Source organism: Falco naumanni, chromosome 6 (assembly GCF_017639655.2).
Source record: "Falco naumanni isolate bFalNau1 chromosome 6, bFalNau1.pat, whole genome shotgun sequence".
Classification (NCBI taxonomy): Eukaryota; Metazoa; Chordata; class Aves; order Falconiformes; family Falconidae; genus Falco; species Falco naumanni.
In genome coordinates, this window is record NC_054059.1 from 16191381 (window position 1) to 16211606 (window position 20226).

General features: G+C 38.5%; 1 protein-coding gene across 4 annotated transcripts in view; it reads left to right on the forward strand.

The window, feature by feature from the left end:
* Positions 1-468: 468 nt before the first annotated feature.
* Positions 469-20226, forward strand: part of LGSN (lengsin, lens protein with glutamine synthetase domain) — a 36332-nt gene continuing 16574 nt past the window's right edge. The window contains exons 1-3 of one of the 4 annotated variants that reach the window (XM_040597281.1): positions 469-482; positions 1543-1626; positions 3741-16498. In XM_040597281.1, the coding sequence (XP_040453215.1) occupies positions 16421-16498 (78 nt within the window). In that variant the 5' untranslated portion in view covers positions 469-482; positions 1543-1626; positions 3741-16420. Of the gene's footprint in view, positions 16499-18465; positions 19846-20226 lie in introns of those variants that run through there. The other 3 variants (XM_040597282.1, XM_040597284.1, XM_040597283.1) reach the window with 3 other exon arrangements.

The window sequence follows — 20226 nt, forward strand, 5'->3', positions numbered from 1 at the left end:
TATATTTGCATCATTCCATGTACAATATCCAACTATTACCTTATTGTGAAAAACATCAGGAAAATATATTTTTACTGATCAGTATTATTTGTATATTGGTATGTCTTGGAAGAGAGTCAAAGTGGAAGATTTAATTAGCATGGAGAATAGATAGTGAGATGAGTTTTCTACCTGAAATTCATAGTTATAAATCCAACCCACATAGGTAGTGACCAATGATTTTTATGACTAGTAATAATGTTTTTACCTAGCTGTTAAGAAGCAATTTATAAAAACTTACCTAATTTATAAAAGAAGTCGCTGCCCTGATATAAAGCATTGCTGGCACTCATTTTACCCTGTTCTTCATCTCCTAGAACAAGTAAGGAGGGAATATTTACTCTCCATAGCTCCATAGCTCTCCCAACAAGTATCTGTCTGAATGTGCAGATCCTGGGGCAGTGTGGTGCAAGGATTGCATTCTGTAAAATGTCAGCAGCATGGTAGGTGTGAACTGGCCTGATAAGGCAGTGAGGAAGGTAGGTCAGAAATTACATCTACACAATGCCTTTATTTACCAATCTATGCCAATGTTGGTCAACTTAAGAAAACTTACAGCGGTTCAAGATTCACTAAAAGATGACCTCTGGACTATGGCACAGAAGGGTGAGTCCCTCACTGTTCTTATCAGAGTTGTACGAAACAATCTGGCACCTGAATTCTTTCAAAAGCTCATGGCACATACCGTGGAAGCCACATCTTTCATAGCCTCCTATGTGCTACACCATCTGCCTCCTTTTCCTATATTGGATGGTCAGCATAAATGTAAACCAGTACATAAGTATGGCCAAGAACAGCTCTTGGGTCCTGAGGTTAACTGGAACTGCATGACTCATGCCCTTATGTCTGATCGCTTCTACCTTCCAAGATGGCTTTGGCACACCTAAGCCACTTATTAGGAATGATCCTTGGCCTGTGCTAATGCCCAGGCATTGCTCAGTGGAATGCCACCTGGCATATGAACATGTACGAAACAGTGTTCTATGGTCAAGGGAGGGTGATGGACCATGAGTGCACGCACCATTAGAGGGCCTCTGAAACTGATTTCATGATATGCCTTCAGTCCATTCATCTGTTGTGCACATGGATGTTTCCATACCATTGTCTGGAGACCTGTCATAGTTTGAATCATCCTCACAGATTAAAAGATCAGTAATGACAATATATAAATCTGTGTATATAGCCTTGACCCAGTGGTATTTCAATGGATAGGGTAGAAATGATGTGTGTATTATAAGGCATCAGAGGCAGCGCACTCCCCTCTGTACAGTTTCTTTCCTATTGTAAGTAATGAGTATTTAATTCAGTGGCTCAGCCTCGAGGATGTTTACTTGAAGTATGACAAATGATAAATTGCATTTGCGGAATCCACTGCTGTTACTGGACTCAAGTAAATGTGCAAAATTGCAGTAAGATGTTAAAAAACATTCGCTATATTCTTTTCTGCAGTATGTGCTGCTGTACGTAGTAACTACTTTTAACTCATATCGTTGTTTTTAATAGCCATGCCACTTTTCTACAGCTGCAGATACAGTCCCAGTAACAGTATAATACAGAAAAAGACTGATTCATTCCTCCTTCTTCTAGGTATGGACAGTATTATTACCTCAGTGTCTAAGATATACACAGGTGTGTGACAGTAAATCTGCTTTCCACTGCTACTGTGGTTTGCTCTATTGAAAACATATCCAGATCACTTATAAGTGTTATAAATGCTATATATTAGGCAGCTATGTATTTCTAGTCTCCAACTGACTTACTACATGCTGAAAATCCCGTTACATCTGCTCTGTAAAGACCCTTACAAACAGTAGGAAGGAACACAGAAAGGCACTTTAGACGACTTGGTAACCCTCGCTGTCTTGAAGTATTTTCAACAAGATTTTTCTGCAGTTCTTGGAAAACTCTTTAACATTGATACCAATGCAGTTTCCTTGAGAGCAACAGAAAAAGTATACTCTGTTTCTTTACAATATTTTCTAACTTTTGCTACTGTTATATGAGACAAGCTTCTTTAATAAATACACTGATCATCCTTAATTCAGCTCTGAAGTAGCCATATGAACAAGAAAACAGAGTGAGTGTGTCTTGTAATCAGTCTGATCTTACCTGGGACTGAAATACTATGATGCATTTAATGGTAATTGCATGGCCATTACATAATGTCACCCCAAGACACAGTTAAGTCTAGGTCTTTCGGGCCTTCCATACCTTATGATGCTCTTCACCTAAATCACCTACTCTGAACATTAACTTCAAATTATCATAGCTTTTTTATCTGGACATAAACTGAGTGGAAGGATATTTACCATTACTGGGCCAAATCTTAAAGCTTATGAAAAGCTCTCCCACTAGCACCAGTTGTAATGGGATTCAGAGGCTGTTTTTACTTGGTATCTACAATTGCATATTGGGTCCTCAGGAGATTTTAAAAAAATCTTTGATATTTAACTCTCATTTAAGTCACAGGCTGTTTGGGTCACCTGTCTCTGTGAGCATTGGTAAATGGCATGAGCTTGTATTGAGGCAAAATTTGGTATCAGAGGATCATCAGCAATAAGATGCATGGATGAAAATTTCAAATAGCATCTATTTGCCTTTACAAATTTGACCCTAACTTCTTAGGCCATGAAAAAGAGGTTACTTAAACTGATTGCATGAGCTCCTAGGTTGTTAAACTGGAGATGAAGCAATGAACTAGAAAGTCACGCCTCTTCTGAGTTCCTGAAATATTTAGACAGTTCCCATCCATCTGTTCCTATTTGACTGTATTTATTTTAACAAGTTTGGCAAAACTAAGGCCTGAGTTTTCAAGTACAGCCCTTCCAAGAGTTCTCCTTGAGACCAGGAACACTAGTGTCATGAGTCTTGTGTGAATTTCTGTCTCATGAGATTTTCAACTCTGATGGCAAACTAATGGCATGGAAATAGGACTATGGCCAGCTGCAACACTGTTACCGAATTATTGAGTTACACAGTGAAATTATTTTGCAGAAATGTGTTTAAGAATATAAAAATGTTCTTTTTCTCTTCAGAGGCAGGGAACCTTGTCACATATTACCATTTTTTTTGGAGTAGCACGTAGAGACACTGGATATCCATGCCTAAGTCCATGACTTGCCTGACATGTAGGTGTTTTGAGAAGAAACTGATCTTAATTGAATTTGATGTTGGTTGTCGTTGCCACTTACTTCCCTTCCTCCTTAATTCCTTTTCTGAAAGTGTTTAAAAAGTTCCGACTTCATTTTAATGTGAGGGGAACCACATTGTGAAATAACGATGAACGTTACAAAATAGAATTGCCAATCTCAGTCAACTTTTTTGGAGAAATTCCTCCATTAATTGAAGAATGTAAGGGTCCTGGCAGATTATCATAACCCAGCTAAATAAGTTGAATCATAAGTGGGTTTTAGCTACCATTTTTCTGGGAACAGAACCCGTGTAGAGATGGAGAGTGCACTGCAGGTTTCATAATAAGCCTATTACAGAGCAAGGTTTACTACAAGTCAATCCCTTGGCATTTCTACTTTCCTGCCAGCTATTCCTTGCAGCTTTTCTTCAGAAACGGAAGTTTCTTTTACGGTGAAACTAAGTACTTCTTCTTGTCTAAGTAACATAAGATGTTCTTATTGGTACATCTGTGTCAAGTACATACTGTATCAAGGTATTTCATACTCGATTTCAGGATTAGTGTTTTACAGGTTTTGACGTAAACCATAAACCTGTGAGGATGGTGCCACCTAATGCAAATAGAGAACATGACAACCAGTTTCTGTTCGATGTTACATGACCAGTCGGGATTGAAAGGTTAGAAATTTAGTATTCTTTTATCCCTCCTGTCTAATTATTTGGAAGGCTTTTCTGCCAGAGATTTCCATGGAATGACTGAAAATGTTTAATTCCTACAAGATCCACTTCTATTCTGGTCTTATTTCATCAATATGTTTTGAACTATTTCAAGTTTTTAAAACTTATAAAATACATAAAGTGTTTTACTAAAAATCTCTTAGGTTTAGCTGCTCCTGGCTTCAGTCGGATTCATCTGTCACCTGAGAGCATTTCCAAACACTGCTGGAGGAGGAGACAGCAAAATTTAGTAGATACTCTGCCTGCTAAGAAGAAACAAAGGACAGTGATTCAGAGAAAGCCTGACAGAGTAGCAGCTCTCTCTCATATCCTCCTGAACGATGCTTTTTCACTTGCACTGCTGCAGACTTAGTCATGATCATGCCCAATTACTGGTGTAAACCTTTGTGCTTAGTGCCACTGTCATTGACAACGGTGGAGCCGACTCAGATTTTGAGAGTGTGTATTGTGGTCTGCAGCAATTTACCTCTTCTGCGTTGCTGTAACTTCAGGTATTAAGTCTCAGCTCTGGCTGAACATGGTCAGAAATGTATTTAAAGAATTTTTTCCCTAAGAGGAAAAGGGATTTTAAAGTTGCATAAAGGTACCTATGATAAAAGATAAAGTACCTATGTTGAAGAAAGACATTATGGAGACGTACTTTCAGATGCTCTATGTCTTAGGCCATTTTTTGATAATCAGTATGGAAACTGTGGATCTAATATAAGCCAAGCTGTATGATACAGTGCTTTGCAAGACATAGTGAGTGCCCTTGTCTTCTAACTTGTGTAAATGGGATATGTACCTTTTCCCATGTAATCGATTACATTACTCAGTGAGGCTGAGTGTCTATATAGCTTAGGGTGTTTTTTGGAACCTGTTTCTAAAATTCTGGTAAGAATTCATGATTAAAAACATCCCAAGCATAGTTATGAATAAATAAAGTGTAAACATTGTGACTGTGGATGCACATCTTAATGAACTAGAAAGTTACATCTTCTTTTCATTGATCCTCTTGCTCTTTTCCTAGGCTCATGTGTGGTGACTGTAGAGAGCTGAATGTTTTAGTCACCAACTTTAATTAAAGCTATCAAAAACATGCAGTTAATTCCCTGAGCTCAACCTGGAAAATATAAAGGTTGCTGTTTATCCCTGTATCTAAGAGCATAAGCACTTGTAACTAGCTCAGGAGCAACAATTGCTTCATGGGGTAAAAATCCCCTTTATATGAGTAGAATTACATGAATTGTTCAACATTACTGTCATATTCTTTGGATGTTTTGAGAGCCTCTTTATAGAAACATGAAGGTGGGTGAAAAATCACAATGTTCAGATGACGGGCGACAGGCCATAAAGAGGACAATGAATTTTTCCCATCTTTCTGCTAGGCAGAATGTGAAAAGGCTCTTGAAGACTGAATGGGTATGGAAAAGAAAAAGCTTTGGAGGGTGGTGGCAAGTAACAAGAGGTAACAAGAATCAAATCATGATGCACTGGTCATGGTCCATGCTGACAGCCTGTGGTTGATGACAGCCATCTAACCTTCTTCCAGCAGGGGTTCATGGCCTCCTGAATTAGCGTGGTTCTGCAATGAATTATGAAGACTTCATGCAGATTGAAAGATCAGTAGTTACAGCAGCTCAGCCAGTGACACCGCTGTGCTGATGAGTCAAGCAAGATCTGTTACATCTGCCAGAAATTTGCATGGTAAATTGGTACAGAAAATCCCAGCTGCCGCAGAAAATGGTGCTGGTGCTTCTGTTGTGCAGTTTCTGTCATGCAGCTTCTTCCAGTTCGCCCCAGAGAGTGTGTCATAGCTAGACAGCATTACAGGGACAGCTGTAAAACTAGACTAATGGTACTAATGTTGCCTAAACTCCCAAATTACCAAACTCTGATTTAGTTAAACAAGAATGTGCACAAAGTTTAGGTCAAGCTGACCTACCCTCTCAAGTCGTTAAACGACTCACCCTCCCGAGTCCTCACCCTCCTGAGTCCTCAAAACTGATGAATGGAAGGACTTCTAATCAAGGGAGTCGGTCTTGGGAAGCAAAGAACAGATAATGCTAAGAACACTGTTACGGAAATTATGCAGAAAGAAGTCTCCAAGTGAGAAAGTTCTGGCCGCAAGAGGAGACAAGCTGTTCAGGTGTTACAATCCTCAGAAAATTAGTTGAAAGTAGGACAAAGGTAATTGTAGTAATGGGAGATCATGACCTCTAACTCAAATAACCCCCATCCTGAAAGAGGGCAAACCCCTGCTTCGGGAGCATGCGGAGTTGGTAAAAAAATTGTGCTACCTGAGGATGCATATTAATTTGCATTAGAAGCAAGAAACTTGTAACCATTTCTGTGTGTGAATGAAAATTAATATGTAATGTACTATGAATATGCAAGTACTGTACTGTATATAATGTGTACCTTCGATTAGCCTGGGGTGCGTGTTGGGAAGGAAGATCCCCCCGGGCACCCAGCGCTGCAATAAACCGGTGTCGGCTTTCTGAACTATCATTTGGTTTGGAGAGTTTTCCTGGCTACTGTTTTTGGTAACACTAATGCTCGTATGACATATTTTGCAGGATTAGAAATTCAAGAATTACCTGGATTTAATTTAATCCATATTAATTGCTAATTTTAGTCTGCAGGGCCAGGTGCAGCCATAAGGTTCAGGGGAGGAGTGCCCTGCACCTTGCTTGCTGGTCTCCCTCTCCAGACCTTGCCACAGGTTACATGCCTCAGTGTGGGGTAGGTGGGAAGAGGCGCACGCAGGGACACGCTGAAGGCAGCCTTGCCATGTGGTGCCATGCTGGAAAAGGCACGGGAAGCCAGGGACAGAATTTTACAGCTGCTGCACAGCTCGGTGGCTGTTCACCCGCTGCAGCATCTGTCTTGTGGCAGTGTGTGGCTGCCAAGGGGACTGAGCATATATTGCCACCATAGTGGCAAAGGGGGAAGATGTACTGGGCAGAGCTAAGGGCACAGGAATTATTGTTCTAGCTATGGTCTTAATTTAGTTCCAATTTAATATTCTTCATCGCCTGTCTAAAATCCTTAACATTATTCTGTAACTTTTTTTTTTTTTTTTTGATTCTATTACAGTGACAGCTGTATGCGGGAGCAAGTAAAGTACCATATGCTTTGCAAGTAAAAGCTGGCCTGTGAGGAAGGACTTTTGGCACAAAGCTCTATCTAATATATGAAGAACAGACTGGAAGACAAATTCTATTTTTGGCAGAGAATGAAAGCAAAAAATAAATCAACAGATAAACAGAACCATTTCCATTCACTTAATAAGACAGAGGAAGCAATGGAAAGGATGAAAAAATATTTGATTCCTCTTATTAGGAATGATACAAACTCACAAGGGCTTGGCTGTTTGTGTAAGAGTATCACTTTGACTCATAGAATGACACTCTTCATGTTCTAATCAGTGGTTCTTTATAATCTGAAAAGTAATTTTAAACTTTCAATACAGAAAATGAATCAAATTTGTTATTGAGATTAAAATAAATAAAAAGGTCAATGCTTTTTCTTTGTATATTGATATATAAAAGACCAAGACCTGGGAAAGGTGCAATAAGGTCTGGCAATTCACTTTAATGCTAAAATCATGGAGAGCATATATTAAAGCATCATTTGAAGCACAAATAGTGCTACAGTTTCAAATAATCAACCTTTTTGAAAACTGTATCTAGTAGTATAAAATAATTGCTTATCACCTATTGACAAGATTTCTTATACAGGCCATTGATATAAAAGTTAATTTCATTAACTTCTAACACATCTTAGGCCAAGTTTTTAGTCCTATCCTTGTCTGTGAGTACCATTTGTGCCTACCTTTTGGCACCTGCAAACAGGAGTGAGCAGTGCTTCACTGTGGCGCGTCTAGCTATCTAACAGGAGTACAAATCACTGGGCAGCAAACGGGGGATATCGGATAAATGCAGTCACACATAGTAAAGGTATTCTCCTAAGAAATTGGGAAGAGAAAACCATATGAATAAAATCTTAAAAGAGGACCTAGCAGAAAGATAGCTATTAATATGCAGTAGTTGAGTAAGGATCAGTGCAAATCCAAGCTCTAATAATTTTTCTAATTTTATATTTTTTTTGGTGGCAATATGAGTTTAACTAGCTGAAGTATTTCACAAATCTTTATATTGAATAATTTTTTTATGTCAGCTGTGAAGAAGTGGTGAAGAAAAAGACACTTTGTGGAAGGCAAGCTACAATATGATGGCAAGGCGCGGGATAGAGGTAAAACCAGAAATAGATCCGGTTGGTGAAGGAACACATTAGATTAGATTTTCTTGAAGGGATTTTGATGTTCCAATTTCTCCTTTGGCTTTGTGATGCCAGCCTTTAGGTATTAGTACAGAATTTTATAGGTTTATGGTGGTGAGGGAGAGACTTAGTGAATATCTCCTTTTCCTGGCCATGTAATTGCCAGTCTTAGAACTGGGAGCTCAAGGGTCTTAGTTTGCAGAAGCTTGTGGGACAGGTTGGTGTGAAAATCATCTTAGCTTGTCTATCCATACAGTACTGTGTAGTGTAAATGTTAGTTGGCACTAGCCAGCTGGCACCACTTTGAAAATCTCCATGTGTTTTAAGATTACTTTAAAGCTTTTAAAGGCCTTTTATTTTGAAGGTTTCTGAAACTGGAGGAAACTTTTCAATTTGAACTGTTTTCTCTGTTAACTTTTAGTTATTTAATTTAGCTGCCTTTAAGGAGAGGACTACTTTTGATCCAGTCAGGGTGGATATGTGTATTTTGGCATGACTAACAGGATTAGAAATGGGAGTGGCCACATCCCATAAAATTTAGTTGATAAAACACGTGATAAAATTATTCTGAGAAATTATCCATGCCTATGAGCAGATGACAGGATGTAATCCTTCCTTCCTCCAACCTGACAAGCATTAGGCATCATCCAAAACCTATTCTGGATGCAAAATCTGTATCCTCTAAAGTTTCTTTCGAACAATTTAGGCATTTCAGGGGACCCAGAGAAATTAGCAGCTGAAGGTAACCTATATTAGTGGGGAGAAAAGAAAGTTTCCTGGTGGATGCTCTGAGGGTGATTCTTTGCTGCTTAAAACGTTGTTAACTCAGAATATATAGAAATTTCTCCTTCTGGAAAACCAATTTGAATGGGAGGAGAGTACAAGCAGTGATAATTGTAACCTCTTTTTTTTTTTTTTTTTTTTTTAAATACTTGACAAAACCCTTGACATTAGTTGCTGGAATCAGGAGTGGTTCTAAACCATGTGGTGGTGATGGTGGTGTGTGTGAAGGCTGCTGGCAGCCCGCCAGCAGAGAGCTCCCCTGAACTATCAGTTATTTGCTGCAGTAGCTGTTGTCAGAGGAGCTGTATCTCTTTTTTAGCTGCTCAAGAGCTGCCAATGGGATAATGAACAGTTCCCACTTAATTCATCATACAAAGTGCATACAAAGTACCGGTAGTTCAAGTACTAAGTGATCAGTTTTGTCATATTTGGTCTGTGTTATGTTTCCAAAGTGTCTAGGTTTTTAGATTGGTATTTGATAGACCACGGTTGCAGCCCAGCATATTTAAATTAAATAATCACACAAACTCATGATATCAGTTCTGTATTCTAAAAGAAAGGGATCATTTTGTGTAAATCTCTGCTTCTCTTCCAGAGAACAGCCTTATGGGCTGTTCTTCTGAAGCTCCCTTTCCAGGATGCTGCAAAGAATATATAGCTATTAAAATATTAGACCACATGATACACACCCTTGAGGAACTGGGTTCACTAATAAGATGTTAAATATGAATTTGTAGTCGCCAAATTGATTTGAAGAATCAGTCAGCAATATGCAGGCAAGCGGAGGTTATCTTTATTCAGCAGCGCTGGGTGCATGAGGGATCGCTCCACCAAAGCCATGCACACCGAGGGGACATTTCAGTCCCCCCTTTATACAAGTTACTCATGTCTATCCATTAGTTTTCCAGGAAATCGTTTACATATTCATTGTAATTCTAAGAATTCATTTATATATCTCGTGCCTACGCAATGTCCTTGAGGAGTTATCTCTGTGTAGACTTTATTCCTTAGCAGCCACGTTTAAAGTCTCATCTTCGCCACGTTGCATGTACAACAGGAATCTAAGACCAAATGTCCCTTTTAAAGATAACCAACCAAGGACTTAGCAGTCTGTGCATCCATCATGTTGCAATAAGGGTCCTTGGACATTTCCTGACTTTAACTAAACATAGGTGTGTCATCCTTTAGATCAGTGGTACAGCATTCACTATTCAGTATAAGCTGGAAAAAACATTCTTAGCACAGAATTATGCTAAAGTTAATATTGAAACTATTTCAAGGCTTCTTAGCAAGGAGGATTAACTATATTTTTCTACATCTACCTGAAGTGATTAAAGACTGGACAAGATGCATCTGTAAATCAAATGAAAAAGGAGGAATGGAGGGAAGATGGGACAAGCAGCAGAAAGGGGAGGAACCTGAGAGGCAGGTCTGTTCCACCCCATCCATATGTCAGGCACCAAAGTAAATGGTATGGAAGTGTACAAGATGTTTCTCCCAGCTGTGTCCCTGATCAAGCAGCAGTCATTACTGCATACTCTTTGACCCCTTCTTTGGTGGCCAATGCAGGTGCTACACTGTGTTTCCAGGGATTTGGATTTCATCACTTATACTGCCTCTCATGGATAATTCAATGATAAATGTAAAACAAGCATGGTCTCTTTCATTTTATGTTCCCTTCTTTCTGTTGGATACTAACAGAATACATGTCCCTCTTAGGATGCCTTTCTCCAGAGTCTTTTTTTGGGAAAATACTGTAAAGAGGTTTGTTTTTATGAAGCAATACTCGCACATCTATGTGAAAGCAGATTTTTGCAAAAGCCTAGTGACAGAAAATCTCTTTCTGAATGCATGTAGAAAAGGCAGTTTATTTACACAAACCTGGGTGTTCCTTATGCAGATACAGTAGATTTGGCCTGATTTATCTTATTTGCCAAAGGTGGGGTGATGACGAGTATTGCTGAACAAATGGTGCTCTTTGCAGTAGTCCGGATATTGCGGTCGATGTGAAATGGGCTTCCATCAGTTTCTGGATTAGATTGTCAGCTTCTCTGATCAGCACAGTTCTACTGAAAACAGCAGCTTCTCACAGGCACATATTGGCAGGGAACCCTCTTCCTTTCCTATTTCACTCATTCCAGAAAACGAAATGAAACAAACAACACTGTGTTTATGAGGATCTAAGAGGCACTTGAGATGGAAATAGTTGATCCTTCCAGGGCTGATAAAAAGATTATTCATTACTAATGGTGTTTGCAAGACTGGTGCCTCAAAACTACACTTTTTAAGACACAAGTTGTTCTTTCTTTGTGTTCTGTTCTGAGTAGAACAGAACACAGAGTATGGTAGAGATGTCTTGTACTTGCAAAAATGTAACAAAGTTAATAAAAAATATGTATAAATGAATCAGATGTACAATCATAGAATAATTTAGTATGGATAGCATCTGTTTTTATCCACCACTTAAACCAGGGCCAACTCTGAAGTTGCATCAGGTTATTCAGGGACTTGTACAGTCAAGTTCTGAATACCTCCAAGGAAGGAGATCCAACAGCCTCTCTGAGCAACCTGTTCCAGTGTTTGGCCACTCTTGTTGTGAAGAATATTTTTCTTGCTCTTATTAATGAGATTTCTAACCTGAAGTGTCCTTTCCAAACTATGAGCTGGGGTTGTTCATGCTTGCACGCAAAATGCAAAAATCACAGCGTAGACTCACAAGCAACTCTGCCATGGCAAGTTATAGGTTTATGACACCTGTATGTTTGCCTAAAAGAGGGATCTGTGCAATTGTGCTAACTGTTGTGTGATTACAGTCTGAGGGCAATTTTTTGGAAAAAGTATTCTGCAAGCAAAATGCTGCCTTCCATCATATCTGTCTTGCAGAAGCCCAGTCTTATGTAATATACCAAGTGTTGGTTTTTTTTAATGTCTGCTTGACAAAATGTCAAGTCTTATAAGTGGCTTACTTATTTCTTGACTACCAATAAAATTTCAGTTATTGCCTGCTCTGCTCTGTGATAAGTGGGGCAGTTCAGAACAAGGGTAGTTACAGAAACTGAGCAGACAGTCACAGTTAGGAGCTGTAGCCATTCAGTGCCCCCAAGACAAGGAAGGATTTTCAGAATTACAGTCTGGGACTTCAGCACCTGTATTTATGCATTTCACTGGCAATGTCTAAGGTTTTTGTGGACTGTAGCTCCTAATCCATAGTCATTATTTTGATGGGATAATTTTAACAAACTAGATTATTATTTTTTTTTAAGTATAAAAAAATGCCAAATGTGAGTTTTTACAAGGTTAAATGCCAATTTTAGCATCATGCTTACTTGTGTTTATTGAGTGATCGGTTGTCTGGAAGGACTGCTGCAAGCATATGTGATATGTTCATCCTGTAATGTTGTGTCAGCTAAAGGAACTTGAATGAATGGAATGTGTTGACAGTCAAACACAGTCCTTTCAATTCATGATAAACCTGATAAATAGAAAAGCACAAGAAATACAAGCTTGACTACCTAATCTTTGAATTCGTTTTAGAGGTCTAATGCAAAGAAGACCCCTCCCCCAATACTAATGCAACCAGATCCACCAATATTAATTAACAACATGTAAGCACCTAGAATAACAGGCTAGTACTGCGTGTTGCTCTTGCAGCTCGCTGTGCCTTTCAAAGCCCTGTCCATGTGCCTCAATAACATACTGTTATAATGCCCAATATAGGTTTTACCTCTAAGGAGCCTAACAATAGCTTCTGTTCCAGAACAGAAATGGCTTGTTACAGGACAAAAGCCTTTTGTGAGGAGAAAAGTTGAGCAAAACAGTTTTATACTCAGTTGTCTTTGTTTCCAGGCAGGCAGGCAGCTAATAATGTGTGTTTGTCAGTTTACTACTTTAACGCTGTTCCAGAAAGCAGTGCTCTTGGCCATGACATGTTTGGGTTGCTCTTTATGGTTCGTCATCTGTGTGGCCTTCTGGGAAAAGAACTTTACAGCAATTCTGTTTTAAGTAACCTTTGTTGTATCTGTGCCTATAAATACAGGATGTCTTTCTACTAGATTTTTGCTAGGCCATTTCTAATGGTGACCTGAACTAGAATGAAGTGGACATGAGCGAAGAGGAAGATCTTACTCAGCAGGTAAGAGACGGCCTGTGGATGATTTCTGAGCAGATACACTGATATAAAATACTTTTGCATCCACTTCAAGATTTCAAGTGAGTGAACACTTCATTGTGGATCATGTGCATGTACGTTAGGCATGGTCTAATTCTGAAGCAAATGAAGGTCCAAGAAAAGCTTCTTGTTTTAGCTAAAAAAACCCCCATTTGCTTCAGGAAGCAACTCTAACACATTTAAACTTCCTGTTTCTTTCATTTATAACATTATCGAAAGTAATAGAAATAAAGGTCTAAAATCTGATCCCATTAATATTTGTGGGAAAACAGATTAGCTTTGGCTTCATTAATGTAGATGAAAGCACTATAATTTGTGGACCAGAGTCTGACCTGGATTAGAAAGTGGCACTCTTGAATCAGCTACCAATCTTAAGTGGAGCTACTCAGTTTCTATATGAGTGCATTTTAAAACAAATTCTGGTTCTGAATTTGTAATAGATACTTTCAACAAAGTAAAAAAAAAAAAAAGAAAAAAAGAAAAAGTACCAGTTGTTTTGAGTAGTGTCCAGAAGATCTTATTGTGAAAACATTAAATAATAATGTTTCATTAAAATTATTGAGAAAGATGTAATGTGGCTTTTAAGTAACAGTGCGGGCAGACTTGCTGAAGCTACTAGACATTCTTATCAAGGTGAACAAATGGATACTTTATATGCCAGAGGTGCACCTACTCTGAGTCACTGACTGCCCCCTAGACCATCTTTGTATATGAAATGAGTCATAGAAATTAGAGATAAAATTCTTGTAGATCATGAAGTTCATTCTCTCGCAAATGTCTTCCTGAGGATTAGTCAACTGTTAAATGGATCCTGCTTTTAGCTCTCATTTACGTTGCTGCAAATTGGAGGTGACACCAGCAGTGTACTTTTGTGGTCCCAAATCACTGTGAGGGCAGGATCAGCCTCTTCATTTTGAGACTCTATTTTACTTTAGGGATTTTTTTTTCATGGTGCAGGTGGCATAGTCCAAGGGAAAGTATTTACAAATAACCTTACCACAAAGACAACTCTGCTGCTTTGAGGCAGCAAGGGAACCAATGATCTTGAGAAGCTCATCTAGTAATTGCATATATAGTATGAAGGCTCTGGGTGGGAGTAGCAGATAAAGGCAGATGTCAGATGTGAAAATAAGTGGCACAATATTGTGAGCTAAACTCATTCCATGAAGGACGTTAATAATCTTGAGTATATTTGAAAGTTTCGAAGCTGAAGGAGACTTTGCTTCCACTCCTAACATTACTGCACATCTTCCTGTGACCTATGGCAAGTTTGTGCTTCAGCTTCTCTAACTGTAAAATAGTCACATGTACCTAATATTTACGCCACTTGCAGGTCCTTCCCTAGGAGGTTTTTGCAGCAGTATATTACTCTCAAAGAGCCACTTCATCAAACAAGGTCACTGAGGGAGAAATTAGTCACAGCAATATCTTGACAATGTGCTGTGATCTTCGTGTCTCTACCTTACAAGCCACCAGTGTCTGTAGCACACATTTTTTAGCACTGTGCACAAGAGCCAAAACCTCCCTCAGTGCCTGGAGCTACTCCCTGGAAATGCCTGTGTTGTCCTGCATATGACTCCATGGCCAGATTCGCTCCTGGTACAAATCTGTGTGGCTCCAGTGACTGCAATGAAGCTGCATTAATTCCCAGCAGTAGATAATTTGTTCCTGTGCCCTCTCTCTGCTCCTTCGCTGCCTGGTTACTTGGGGAGCAGGTGGGTAATGCTTTCCATCTATCAGGGGCAGGGGCAGGGAAAGCACTTGGACATGGGTACACTTGCTTTATGGTTACTGTTGTGTGAAGTCTTAAGAAGCATTTCTTGTTGACTTACTTCTAGTTTTTGAAATTCATTACTACACAAAAAGATTAATTAAACTTGACTGTACCAACCTGGGGCTGTAAAGGGTAACCTGGTAACCGCCAGAGTGGGCCAGAAGAGTTCTTCTGCACTTACTGTTTCATAGCAATTGAAATACTTTTAAAACTCTGTTGATTTTGAAATAGAACTGGAAAGAGGTCTGAACAATGTGAATAATGTCACATGTCAACATCACTTGAACAATATTCTTAGCGTTTTTTCAGATTAGAAACCTTTTATTTCAGTTTTTAAGCATTGTTTACATGATAGAAAAAAAAATTCAAACCTAAGTGAAGCAGTTTAACTCTTCATAAATAAAAAATTCAGCCAATCAAACCTTATGTAATTTTGACTTTTCTGTTTTGCATGTTTTTCTAATTCTTAGTTATACAGGATTTTGACATTTTGATGTTCTTTGCAAAATTAATCTTTCGTTCTTGAAAATTCTTTAGCAACAACTCAGAAGATCATCACAATTTGATTTCTTAACCATAACTTAAAATAGTGGCTAAAATAGGTTAATGATCTGAAACAAAAGAGAAAATGAGAATGTGACTGAGACCCCAGTACTGAAATTTGCTGAGTGTTTGCATCACTTTTTTGGGTAGCCAGTAATAGGAACGTTGGGGTTTCTTGTTGATTAGATATACAAAAGCTCCTGCTACAGTTGCATCTTGCCTCTTTCACCTTCCTCTCTGATAGAAATCCTTCTGCAGCTATTCATCTACCGTTACTCAGAGCATCTTTTAAACTGACTCCCTCTCTTCCTTTTTTCCCCTTTCAAGTGCTATACTGTGCGTTTCTTTTTCTCATTTCCCTGTTCCTTTTTATCAATGTGTTTTTGAGAGAGGTTTATAAACCCATTAGTGTTTGCAGTCTTGCCTGAGGTCATGACACAAACAAAAAGTATGAGAAAAATGGAAGGTTCCCTCCTCAGCCTCTGAATTTGCCTTGTAGAACATTACAGATATATTTTCACTTATAAAATCCTTCTAAGGCAAAAGTTCAAGAACCGCCTTGGATTTTCACCTGTGTTTCACACACCAGGAACCTCAGCACTTATTATTCCTCCCAAAGGCAACACTTTGCATTTCCAAATGCTCTCAGCTTGCAGATTGGCATATTTACAGATGAACTGCCTTTTGGCAGTGCTGTATTTCATGGTATAGCTAATGTTCCACTTCAGAGCTTATATGAAGCCTAAAAGTAAACACAAACTGATGAAGAAAAATTGCTTTAGATGCATATACATTTTCTTTGTTACCACAAGATAGAAAATGTCTATGAGCTGTAGAAACCTGATGGGATGCCAGAAGTGGCAGGTAATTGGGTTAAGTGGAGCAAGCAGTTTCATCTGCACAGTGCTGAAATACTCGCTTGCTGATACTGTCCTCTGTTCTCTCCTCTTCCTACCTGCACGGGGCCCTAATATGTTGCTGTAATGCACGAGTGGAGCCCTTATGCTCTTGTGGATTGTCACAGACATCCAGACTCTTGTGCACCTGAAGTGATGCGGCAGGTAACTAGTGAATACAAGCAAAGCTGTTATTTGTATGAGTTGAGATTATCCATAATGGGAAATGAAGTTTGATCCACTCCTACTCTTCCTGCCTATTGTAGGACTGGTGCTGGTCCACCCCTACTGAAACCTTAACAGGCACAGACCCCCAGTGCAGGGGGGGCTGGTGTACCAGCACAAGTTGCAGCACTGGGGCAAGAAGTCCTGATGGAAATCAGAACTTGGGGGAGTACCAATACCTATCAGCGACAATTAACATCAGATACATCTTTAGAAAGAAAAATCTGAATCTCAGATTTGTGACATAATGTGGCCCACAGTGCTTAGATTTTGAAGCTAATCCTTCTGGCAGAAACATTTGGATCAACACCCAAGTGTTCACTTACTAAGAAAGAGAAGCAAATTTCAGAACTTTCAAGACCTCTGACTTAGACTGCCAGTAACTGTATTTGAAAACAAGCAAAGAAAAAATGATGCTGAAACAGATGTTGGCCAGAAGAACTTTCTAGTAGTTTCAGTATCTCCTGTTACTGTTGCCACACAACACCAAAAATATAGGAACATTCAGCAATGAAATAAAATATTATCAGAACTTCTGCCATATTAGTGCCATGCCTGTTTTGCTTTCCTTTCAGCACAGCAGGACACAGAGTTCCATGAAATTAAGTCATGATCTGCGCCCAGCTCACTTGCACTGGAACTCTTTCAAGCTGCTGTTTTACTTAATCATGCCTGTCTTCTGTAGAAAAAAAACTTACTAAAAATAAGAAGTTAAACAGATGATTTGTAAGTCCTATTTCCTGGATGCTTTCCCCTCTGCCCAGGTACTGGGCCCTTCCTGATGGTAGACACTACGTAAACAACTAGACAAGTAAAGCTGTGTCATAACTCGTGCATATAACTGCTTGAATATGAAGGGATGCTGTATTTGTACCTTGCAACAAATCTGTTAAATCCGTTTAATTCACTGCAAAAAATACTGTGAACGATTTATAAATGAAAGTCCATAAATATCTGAGTTTATTTAGAAAAAGACTCACTCTTCTGCACAAAATCACAGTGCACCTCATGCTAAGGACCTTGAGTAATGCATAGGTTGACCTCTGTATAAATGTAACAGTTTCGTTTATCTGAAGGTATAAACAACCAATGTGTGTGTTTGTGAGCAATGGGTGCAGTATTTCTTTCAGGTCGATGATCAAAACGCATAGTCTCAATTTCTTCGTGGAAAATAAATCCTTTGTAGATGACTATAGACACACTAGTTATTAGAGTTCTAATGCAAATTAATGTTTCCATTAATAAATTTACAAGTGATCAATCCTTACCCTGCTCATGTCTATTCAAAGGAATTTGTTTTGGTAAGCATTATAATGTGGAGATGGTACCTTGTGTTCATGAAATCATTTAGAATGGTTAATTACATGAATAGGCGGTTTTCTGATGTATTGCTTTTGATACATGAACTGCTCTTTGACGTCAGTATACAGGTGTTATAAAAAAGGATGTGCTCACCTTTCCTTCAGTTATTTTACTGAATAGTTTTCAGAGATATACAATAGGGACAATGGGCAAAAACTGGGTCAAACATTAAAATTTTCAATAGTTATTTTTGAACACAGAGAGTAGGAATACGTTATAAAGCAGAAATGCAAATGGTGTTATGATTATGTTACCAGTTTCAAGTTTTTGAAAGGTAGCAAAAGAACTCTGAAAACTTCATAAAACAGAAATCAGGATATTTTAATGAAGGCAACCTCTGCCACAAAAGATATTTAAGAAAATATTTTTCGTAAATTCATTAAACAATACATTTTTTAATGACTATGGCTTTTGTAGCTGGAACTCTTCTCTCCTTTCTTCAAAAAATTAATTTTATACCTCTAGAAATTAAATGTATTGCCATTTTTATTTCAAAATTATTTGGGTTTTTTCCATTTGGCAGACACTGGTTCCTCTACCCCTACTGTTTCTCCCACAGCTTCATTCATTTTCTTGTATTACTAATGGAGGTGTTAAAATTCTCCATTTAGTTGTCCATTATAAGTAGGTTTCGTTTCCTTCATTATTCAGGGAAGTTCCTCCATTACATTTATATTCCAGAATGATGTAGGAATCAGGTCTATTCTGCATGGGGCAGTATCAGCAATACAGCCAGAATTATTTTATGGGGTATTATAGGGTGTGTTATGGTAATAAACCAAAGCCTTTAGATGAAGAAACAGGTTCATTAAAAACTGAGCGCTAAAACTGGGGTAAGCAAGGATTTCTGTTGTGAATGAGCCAGTCAGACTGTGTTTGACTGCAAGTGGGCATCACAAGCATGTCACTGTCAAGATACGTGAGTTACAGGCACAGAGTGGATTATTCTGCCTATAGAGCTGGTGGCCAGCTGCCTTCCACACTGACAGTAATGTCCCAGCGGGCTCCCAAAGTAGCTGTAAATACAACACGTCACAGAAATTTAGAGCAAGAGGGAGAGAGGAAAGAAATACTTCTGTGCTAGGAGAAAATTTTTGGACTAAATAATGATAGAAAATAACATAATGAGAAAACAGGGAAAACAGTGAGGAATAATATAGAATAAGGGAGGTGTTAACGACCTTAAAGGAAGTCACACAACCGTTCCTTTCCATATGCACATGAGACGCTTCTGCCTTTTCTTCTACGTGCTTTTGTCTGTCAGCAGGGACCTCTTTTGCCTTATCTAGACAGGCATTCACTTTGCTTTTGTGCAGATCCCTACTTCTTCTGGAAGTTCAGAAATTGGAGGGAGTACAGATTATTGCTTTGTGGAAAAGGTAAAGAATGGTCTCATGCAGAGGATATATTTTGATTTCCCAGTCTTTTTACAGGTGTTAATTCCAGCCCAACCCACAAAAATCAAGGACTGTTGGTTAAGTTAGAAAGTCTTAAATATATGCTTGAGAAGATAATCATAAGCAATGTAACAGTCTGTGATTGGCTACGGAGTGATTTATATTTTGGTTAAACCATATGGTGGGGCCTGTTTTAAGACATTGTGAGATGGAGAATTCAATGCCTACCTTGATAATTTGTGAAATAATTAATCACACACAACATTAAAATCTCTGCTTTTTTTTAAATTTGCATGTATTTGATTTTGATTTTCTGTCCTTTTCCCTGTCACCATCACATTAATCACATTTGTGGTAGGTTCAGGATACTCAGGAGGGACAATGATCCAGACACTTCTTGACATTCTTTGGGACCATGGAAGCAGATTAATTTTTGTAGCTCCTTTTTACACCTTCTCCATGTTTTCATCTGTTTAAAAATCTGCTCCCAGCACTACAATATAAATCACACCAATGCCATATATAAAGGTAAACATCATCTTCTGATTCTTTCCTGTTTACACATTCAAATATGGGGGTTTTTTTGGTCCTTTTGACCACTGCCCTGGAAGTTCAGTTATTTGGCCACATTAGATCCACAAATTCCTTTAAAAACTGTTTATTTTCAGGTTTCAGTCCCCATACTTACTAAGAGTTACCAGTGTTCTGTGTTTCAGGGCAGTTAGTTTCTTTTATATATACAAATGTTTTTAATATGAGCAAGAATATACTTAAATGTAGCCATTAAAATAATTTTTTTCATTTTTAAAGGGCATGTGCTTGACAAATGATGTCACACAGTGTACGTCTTATATTTTTATCTACTAAATCTAAGATATTATGAAGAAATATCTACTAAATACTAAATAT